Raw genomic sequence first — 9789 nt, 5'->3', positions numbered from 1 at the left:
TATATTTTTTAATGGTTGCCCTAAATTTCTGCAATGACTATTTCTTTAATGTGCCACCAAGTAAGGTGAGATTTGATATGAAAATCTTCCATTGTTTCATACAATTTTCTTCACAGAAATGAGAATGTACAGAGGACTTTACATCTGGTTTAATGCACAACAATTTGAAAGTATATGCTTTTCTACTTCTCAAGCTAAATAGAGTTGTGAACACAGGAAATAAAAACAAATATAGCCCATGCAGCCTGTTATGGGACGTACTGTTCCATCCAGTAATATAATTTGTGTGCTTCTGCAGCTGAAGCATTTTCCTGCTGGATTTCCACATCCCTTAATCCAAAATAGTTTTTCTATCCAGTGTTTCTTCTTTCAGCATTCTTTTTTTACCAAGCATATCTTTCACTGCTCAATTGCCTTCAGAGCTTGATTTGCTGTGGAGGCCACGTTAGTGGGTATTTTTAAGGCAGAGATAGACAGCTTCTTGATTAGTACAGGTGTTGGGGGGGGGGGGGGGGGGGGGGGGTTATGGGGAGAAGGCAGGAGAATGGGGTTAGGAGGGAGAGATAGATTAGCCATGATTGAATGGCGGAGTAGACATGATGGGCTGAAGAGCCTAATTCTACTCCTATTACTTATGACTTTATGACCTAAAATAATCCGACTGTACTATCAAATTTTATTTCAAGTGATATTCACTCAGCTAAGCAGAAGTGTGTATTGTAATTGAATAATGACCCAACAGAGTGAAGTAAATAGTGTTACGACAATAAACATTGAAATGGATGGTCAGCAGTGAGGAAGATGCAGAGGCTGCAAAGACGACCTACAATAGACAATAGGTGCAGGAGGAGGCCATTTGGCCCTTCGAGCCAGCACCGCCATTCAATGTGATCATGGCTGATCATTCTCAATCAGTACCCCGTTCCTGCCTTCTCCCCATAACCCCTGACTCCGCTATCCTTAAGAGCTCTATCTAGCTCTCTCTTGAATGCATTATGGTATTCATTTTAGTAGGATGAATAAAATCAATTTTTTTGGAAAACATTTGGTGATTACATGGATAGGACAGGTCAGATACATGGATAGGACAGGTTTAGAGGAACATAGGCCAAACGCAGGCAGGTGGGACGAGTGTAGACAGGATACGTTGGTCGGTGCAGTCAAGTTGGGCCGAAGAGCCTATTTCCACATTCTATGACTCTGTGACTCTATTAGAGATCCTCCCCAGATTATGTATCCTGATTTATGGACATCCCACACATACAAACTGTGGGAAGGATGGGGATGGATTTACTGGCTGGTGTGGGATTGCAGGCATCTTCAGCTGGTGGGAATGGGTTATTTTAACGTGCCTCTCTCTCCAACCCATCCTCCACTGAACTGCAGCTATCGGGGGCTGGTTGAGCAGAGCTGGGAGCACTGAGCAGACTCGCTCACTCTCGCACTGACTCAGTGAGGCTGGCTGGTGGCTGCTCTTCCCACGCCTGCCTGCTTGTTACCATCTCAACTGTTTCTGAGATCCTCTACCATACACTGTTTTTTGTTCTTTTCCAACATACGAACAGTTCAGCTTACAAACGTATCTCGTAACTAAAATCCTGTGGTAAGTTTAAAATATGGAAATCTTTACAAACAAACAGAAGAAAGCAAGTAGGCATCATTTGAGAAGGTGGAAAAAATACTGTCAAGTGAAATAGATTTAGTTTTAATATTTCTTCCTTTTTAAGACAATGGTCAGAGAACGGTCAGATCTGGATTCAGCAGATATCTACGGTTCCAGCCACTCGAACAGATGTGATAAATATGCAGGAGAACTTAGATAGAAAACTGTTGCAAAGGCAGGCTCGGGAGACTGGTATTTGTCCTATTCGCCGGGAATTATATGCGCAATGCCTTGGTAAGTGAAGAATTATGCACACATAAGTAATTTCATGATCAATGGATTCATGATGTACTGATTTGCCTTAAAATATGTATTTAATTTATTTAATTTATTTATATCTATTGCCCTTTCTGAAATCAACATTACATGGATGTTGATCTCAGGAGACACTTTGTGCAAAAAAACAGACAGTATATTCAGTAGATATCACATTTTTCATGACATTGTTCTAACTGATTTTACAGTTGGATTAAAAGAAATAAAATTCTTCATTTATTTATTTTCCAGTCAATACAATACAACAGATTGACCATATCATATCATATCATATCATATATATACATCCGGAAACAGGCCTTTTCGGCCCACCAAGTCCGTGCCGCCCAGTGATCCCCGCACATTAACACTATCCTACACCCACTAGGGACAATTTTTTTACATTTACCCAGCCAATTAACCTACATACCTGTACGTCTTTGGAGTGTGGGAGGAAACCGAAGATCTCGGAGAAAACCCACGCAGGTCACGGGGAGAACGTACAAACTCCTTACAGTGCAGCACCCGTAGTCAGGATCGAACCTGAGTCTCCGGAGCTGCATTCGCTGTAAAGCAGCAACTCTACCGCTGCGCTACCGTGCCGCCCTTTACAGTTGTGAAAGTCAAATGGTGTGAAATCATTGTATCAAAAATAAAACAATATAATCACATGATATTTTCTGACCAAAAAAAAGGTGCAGGCAAAAGCCAAAGCTTATTGTGCCTACCCTTAATACTTAACAAAATATAATTTAAAAAAAACACAACATCATAAGTCAGAAGCAGGGAAACAAAACAGAAAAAAACACAAATAAAGTCAAGAACCATAATTTCTGTCATGTCAGTCATTTCTCAGTGGATTAAAAGTACCATTAGCAAATTTGCAGATGATACCAAGCTGGGTGGTAGTGTGAACTGTGAGGAAGATGATATGAGCTTGCAGGGTGACTTGGACAGGTTGTGTGAGTGGGTGGATGGCAGATGCAGTTTAATGTGGATAAGTGTGAGGTTATCCACTTTGGTGGTAAGAATAGAAAGGCAGATTATTATCTGAATGGTGTCAAGTTAGGAAAAGGGGACGTACAATGAGATCTGGGTGTCCTAGTGCATCAGTCACTGAAAGGAAGCATGCAGGTACAGCAGGCAATGAAGAATGCCAATGGAATGTTGGCCTTCATAACAAGAGGAGTTGAGTATAGGAGCAAAGAGGTCCTTCTGCAGTTGTACAGGGCCCTAATGAGACCGCACCTGGAGTACTGTGTGCAGTTTTGGTCTCTAAATTTGAGTAAGGATATTCTTGCTATTGAGGGCGTGCTGCGTAGGTTTACTAGGTTAATTCCCGGAATGGCGGGACTGTCGTATGTTGAAAGACTGGAGCGACTAGGCTTGTATACACTGGAATTTAGAAGGATGAGAGGGGATCTTATCGAAACATATAAGATTATTAAGGGGTTGGACATGTTAGAGGCAGGAAACACGTTCCCAATGTTGGGGGAGTCCAGAACCAGGGGCCACAGTTTAAGATTAAGGGGCAGGCCATTTAGAACGGAGATGAGGAAAAACTTTTTCAGTCAGAGAGTTGTAAATCTGTGGAATTCTCTGCCTCAGAAGGCAGTGGAGGCCAGTTCTCTGAATGCTTTCAAGAGAGAGCTAGATAGAGCTCTTAAGGATAGCGGAGTCAGGGGGTATGGGGAAAAGGCAGGAACGGGGTACTGATTGAGAATGATCACCCATGATCACATTGAATGGCGGTGCTGGCTCGAAGGGCCGAATGGACGAATGGCCTACTCCTGCACCTATTATCTATTGTCTATTGTTAGTGCTGATCACATATTTTGTATCTTTCAAATATAATATTTTTGAACATTTTCTTGAATTTACACATATTACTACACTCTTAATTCATTGTTGCAACTATTTCATAAATTGACCCCTTTAACAGTCACACATCTATTTTTCACATTTTTTCTTATCCTCATTTTTTCAAATATATAATTACCCCAGAGTGGATACCTGCTCTCCCTCACTGAAAACAAACCTTGGATACAGTCAGGAAGTGTCTTTCTTTTGATCTAAACATTATTTGTAGAGTTTTAAAGTCTACTAGGTCCATAGATTTTAAGGCCTATGATTTCATAAATACGTAATGGGTTGGGTGGGTCATTATAACCAGCTTTATTGACAATTCTTATAGCTCTTTTTTGCAATATAAAGATTTCAATTTACTTTAAGTTTATGCACATGATACTGTGAGGTAAATTACAATCAGCTCTTTATATTCATGTCACAGCACTGGAAAAATAACGCTAAATGCTGTCTCTGCAAAAACCCCCAAGCTTGCTCGAGGAATCAATGAGCCAACCTTGCTCGCATAGTGATTTGAGATACTCTCAACTGGCTACATTACGCAGGTGGATCACTTGCATCCGTGACACCAGGGCCCCAAAGCAGACACATTATTTCAAGCTCGGTCATCGGAGTTAACCAGGCAAACATAATTCAAAGTGTGTTTTAAATTTTACTTGAAGAATTGCGATATCCCTATTGACACATGGAAACCTCTGGCCCCATGAATGCTTCAAGCTGGGAAGGAGCATTCAGGATGGTATGGAAAATCTCAGAGCCATCCTTTGAGAGTACACAGCAACCCTATGAAAGCAACAGAAGGGGGCCAACACCTCACCTATGCCTACCTGCCCACCCATTCTTTCATGCACCTCTTGCTCCATCTCTGAAAGAGTCTACGTTTCCCATATTGGTGATGCATGTACAATGATTAGATATACAAAATGTCGCCAAGAATGAATTTGGAATGTATGTCTGGAAGATATTAATTTACGTATTATGACACGGGGGGGTCGACCTTTTGTAAAGAATTAAACACTATCACAGGTATAAATGTAGGAAAGCAATAATCCATTTATAATAATCCCTCCAATTTGGCAAAATGTACTCCTATCTCAATTAATTTAAGTCTGTGTTTTGTATCATTATTGTAATATAGTTTTGATATCAAGAGAACGATAACATCTCATACTTAATCACATTGAAGTATTTCATTTAAATATTGGGGGTATCTCTTGCTAGAGGAAGATATTATAAATCAAATAATTATGCTTAATATATATTTTTTTTTATTTTGCTGTGACATAGTTTATACTCAATATACGTTTTTTTTTCCATCTGTTTTTTGCTATATATTTTCTGGGAACTTAGTATACACGTCAATTTGTCATTGATTCCATCCCATTATTTGGAAGAGGAAAAAAATACCAAGTACCAAATAAATGCCAGAATTCTAAAGCTTACATAGTTTGGTCATAATTGTCAGTGGGACAGTATTTCCCTTGATTTTATACTACACATGAAGAGGGACATACACGTTACTGTGCAGGAGAGGTTAAATACAATTTAAAATGTATCATTTTAAAACTGTGCAATGTTGGAAATTGTGACCATTTACATAAAAGTTGTTAATCATTTGAATTATTGAAAAGATGAGCTGATTAGACAGATCACCATCAACTGCCCAGAACGTGGGTTGCTGCTCCTTCGAGTTCGTAATGAGATTCTCATGACCTTTGCGGCATATGATACCTTGTATGAAAGTAGCGTTGCATTTGGGTTGAGGAAGGCTCTTCAAGGAGATCTAGAAAAAATTCTACTGCACCAACAGGTAAATCACTCCAAAAATAACTGCGGTTGGATTTAAGATGGATGCTTAATGTAAAGGAGATATATTGCCTGATCCAGGAAAAAATATTGAGGCAGATTGTGCTGGACAGGATGTCATCTATGAATTACTCTAAAAACATCACCTGTGGTCCTTGCACACCCTGACTAAGCTGGGCTAAGGTCAAAGTGCCTCCATTTTTTAATCAAAAAATGTATTCAATTATTAAAAATAATATTTACAATACACTAAAACAAACCCGAACCCACAACTACACAAAACAAACAAATAAATTAAATGAACAACTATACAACTATGTTACAATCCTTGTCCAGGATGCATTCAACCCCCCACGGTGCCCAGCGGTCCCGGAAATCCCCCAGGGTACCCGTGGACAGCGCGTGGTCCGTCTCTAGTACCACCCAGGCGCGGACGTAACCCCGGAAAAGGGGCAGGCAGCTGATTCGGGCAGAGCCCTCTTCCACCTGGCGCCGTGACTCGTGGATGGCCAGCTTGGCCAGGTCCAGGAGCAACCTAACCAGGACATCTTCGGCCCTACCCTCTCCCCTGCGCACAGGGTGTCCAAAGATGAAGATGGTGGGTGAGAAATGCAGCCAGAAGGCAAGAAGCAGCCCCTTTAGATATTGGAAAAGGGGCTGCAACCTCACACACTCCATGTAAACGTGATACACACTCTTCCAGCCCGCAAAAGTGGCAGGTGGCAGGCGGGTCTGTGAACCGCGAGAGAAACAGGTTGCAGGGGACTCCTCGGTGCAATACCCTCCACCCCAGGGAGAGTGCCTCCTTTGTGGTGAGAGGACTGACCCAAAACAGTCCCAACAGGCTCTGGCAAAAGTTGGAGCATTCACGGACATTCAAAAACCATTAAAAATGATATAGAAACTAATGGAAAATCAATTATTAAAAATCATTAAAATATACTTTGAACTATGTTAACTAAAACAAAGTTATTAAAAAAAATCTTAGCTTCCTCTTTACAGAGGCAGAATCCTTTTTGAAATCAAATGAGAGGTGACAATCTGAAGTATTCTATCATTCAGCTCCTGCAACGTCTGCAGGAACACCAATGCCTGTACACGCCTCTGTTCCTCCAACCTGGGCCCTGAGCTTCTCCAGCTAACAACATGTTATGCAGCTGAGACTGGCCAGAACACGAGAACTGAACCAGAGTCCCTGCCTGCAAACAATGCAGAACTCAGGAATGAGATGCCCTGCCACTTTTCTACTTGTAAGACCAAAACAAAAATTTTTAAAATAAATTCCAGCTATGTCTTTGAATTGGACAACATTTCAAAACACATTATGTCTTTCCACAAGGTGCTATGTATTTGATCTACATTTTTGGTTCAGTTTGGAAATAATAAAAATGCTATGAATCTAAAATTGACATTGGTGCCAACATTGACATAGTTTTGTTGTGTAAATGTAATGTTTTTTTGTCTGTTGACCTCAACCTAGAAGATCTTGTGATGCTCTTTCTCTTACCACAGATTGAAGCACTTAAACAAGAAATAACCAAACTTCAAAATGAACTCAGTGAAATGAAAGCTAAATATGATGCAGCCGAGAAACGAAATGCTGAAAGGAAAGAGCTCGATTCCAAGAGACATACAGAAGAAATTGTTACTCTTAGAAAGATCAATCAACAATTAAAGGTAAAGTCACCATCACAGAATGTTATTATTGCCTCAGAAGATTTTGAAATTTTGAATTTTGTGTGGTGCTTATCTGGTCCATAATACTGTTCTGAATGAAGCAATTTTAGACCAATATTTTTAAGTATAACATGACTGAATTTTATCTGACCCTGGTTTATTTTGATGGACACACAATGTCTATTAAGGTTTTGGATACACAATGTCTATTAAGGTTTTCTATACATGTCACGTGATGTGTGCAAGATCTGTTGACCATAAATTGTCATGACAATTACGGCTGCAATGCAAAATTGAGTTCACGCTCATGATTTTTTGACTGACCAGTAATTGAATTGAATAAGTTTTATTGGCCAAGTATGTACATATACAAGGAATTTGCCTTGGTGCTCCGCTCGCAAGTAACAACACGACATACAGTAAACAATTAAGAATAAAACATAAAACATTAAGAATAAAACATTATAGTTTAAACATGTAAATGAAATAAAATACCAGAGCGAAAGGAGGCTACAGACTTTTGGTTATTGAGTAGAGCTACTGCTCACGGAAAAAAGCTGTTTTTATTTCTGGCTGTGGCAGCTTTGACAGTCTGGAGTCATTTTCCAGAGGGAAGTGCTTCAAATAATTTGTGGCCAGGGTGAGAGGGGTCAGAGGTGATCTTACCCGTTCGCTTCCTGGCCTTTGCTGTGTACAGTTCGTCAATGGGGGGAGGTTGCAGCCAACAACCTTCTCAGCTGATCGAAACATTTGCTGCAGCCTCCAGATGTCGTGCTTGGTGGCTGAGCCAAACCAGATCATGATGGAGAGGGTGAGGACAGACTCCACGATGGCAGTATAGAATTGGAAAATCATTGCCTGTGGCAGATTGTGTTTCCTCTGTTGGGCCTTTTTTACAGTGGAGTCGATAGTGGCCCCCCATTTAAAATCCTTGGAGATGATGGTTCCATGGAACTTAAATGACTCCACAGATGTGAATGTGGTGTTGTTCGATGGTGAGGGGAGGGGGAGCTCTCCCAAAGTCTACTATCAATTCCACTGTCTTCAGAGCATTGAGCTCCAGGTTCTTGCGAAGGCACCAGGACGCCAATCTGTGTCACTTCCTGTCTGTAGGCAGATTCCCTCCCATCCTGGATCAGTCCAATCAGGGTTGTGTCGTCCGCAAACTTGAGAAGCTTGATAGAGGTGTCTGTGGAGGTGCAGTCATTGGTGTAGAGAGAGTAAAGGAGAGGGGAGAGTACGCAGCTTTGCGGTGCTCCTATGCTGAGGGTCTGCAGGTCCGAGATGTGCTTTCCCAGCCTCACATGTTGTTTCCTGTCTGTCAGGAAGTTGGAAGTTGCTGACAGAGGGGTTCAGGCATAGGTTTATATTTCTCAGGCCTTGCGCATAAAACAGGCCTCCTTTGGCCTTTTTCTGCTGTTAAATTAAGAACTGATTCTTGTCTGTATTGGGATCCCAAAAATGGAAACCAAGAAATTAAACAATTGTAGGAATGGAATGCAGTCGACAGATTATCAACAAAAGGCAGCGAGCCATGAGAATTACTCCAGCACTCTCGGACAAATGTTTGTTTGTCATCATTTTAGTCAACAGTAACATTTTAAATAAGTTTTGTAATACAGGTCCACTTGAAATGAATGGGTTCAGATACCCTCTCTCGCTCATCTGGGTTTAGATATTTATTGCATTGAACTACTCATCCTCTTTAAAGACACATCAGTTAGGGGAATTCAGCACAATACACTCAAAACACTCATAGGCATTTTTCAGAAGAAGCAGAGTTGAGTTCCACGGTCCAATTACACTGGCATCAAAAGGTCTGAGTTAGGAATGATTACTAGATCTTGGTTAACCATTGAACCATTAATTTATTTTCATTGGTGTTTGTATAAATTTGCTGTACACAAATTGGCAGGCACATTTCCTACCATAGTAAATTTATATCAAAAGCATCATCTTTCAGTTGTCAATGGAACTGAATTTCAGAGGTTGAATGCAATGGTACCCGATAGCATATTTAATGTTACTGACCAAAGATGAACTGCTAGTTAAAAATGTTTTCATTCACTGTGGTCTGCATTATTTTTTTCTTTTCTGCAGCTGCAACTTGAAGGTGTCATTACTTACAGGAGATGAATTGCACCTGTTTTACTTCTTGCATGGAGGAATGGCATTTTGATGTATGCTTTCCTTAGCAGTATTGTAACAATGCCTTGTATGCTTATGTGCCGATCCCATGCCTTCAACCATCTAAATTATTAACAAATACAAAAGTAATTATTATAAATTAGCGGTTATCCACAAATGTATATTGATATAAATGATATTCTCTGAATGTTAATGCATTGCTCTACAATAAAACAATGACTAACAAGTGCTTGAAAGAATGTGTTGTCTTTCTATTAATACTGGAGGTATGATTATACCTTGCAACGTCCAGATTGCCCATTCCAAGTTGCCTTGTCTGAAGACAATATTGCAACTGACAACATAGTAAACTATGTTAACTACAAAATTGTGGG

The 9789-nt window shown here is 40.3% G+C and overlaps 1 protein-coding gene across 1 annotated transcript; it reads left to right on the top strand.

Moving 5' to 3' along the window:
• Positions 1-1803: 1803 nt before the first annotated feature.
• On the top strand, positions 1804-9403 carry LOC144594013 (33 kDa inner dynein arm light chain, axonemal-like). Its single transcript, XM_078400170.1, has 4 exons — positions 1804-1897; positions 5416-5594; positions 7103-7267; positions 9368-9403. The coding sequence occupies exons 1-4, from the start codon at positions 1804-1806 to the stop codon at positions 9401-9403; spliced, it is 474 nt and encodes a 157-aa protein (XP_078256296.1).
• The last annotated feature ends 386 nt before the right edge of the window (positions 9404-9789 follow it).

The sequence above is a fragment of the Rhinoraja longicauda genome, chromosome 5 (genome assembly GCF_053455715.1).
Source record: "Rhinoraja longicauda isolate Sanriku21f chromosome 5, sRhiLon1.1, whole genome shotgun sequence".
In the NCBI taxonomy this organism is placed as follows: Eukaryota; Metazoa; Chordata; class Chondrichthyes; order Rajiformes; family Arhynchobatidae; genus Rhinoraja; species Rhinoraja longicauda.
This window is presented reverse-complemented; position numbering and strand designations above follow the sequence as displayed.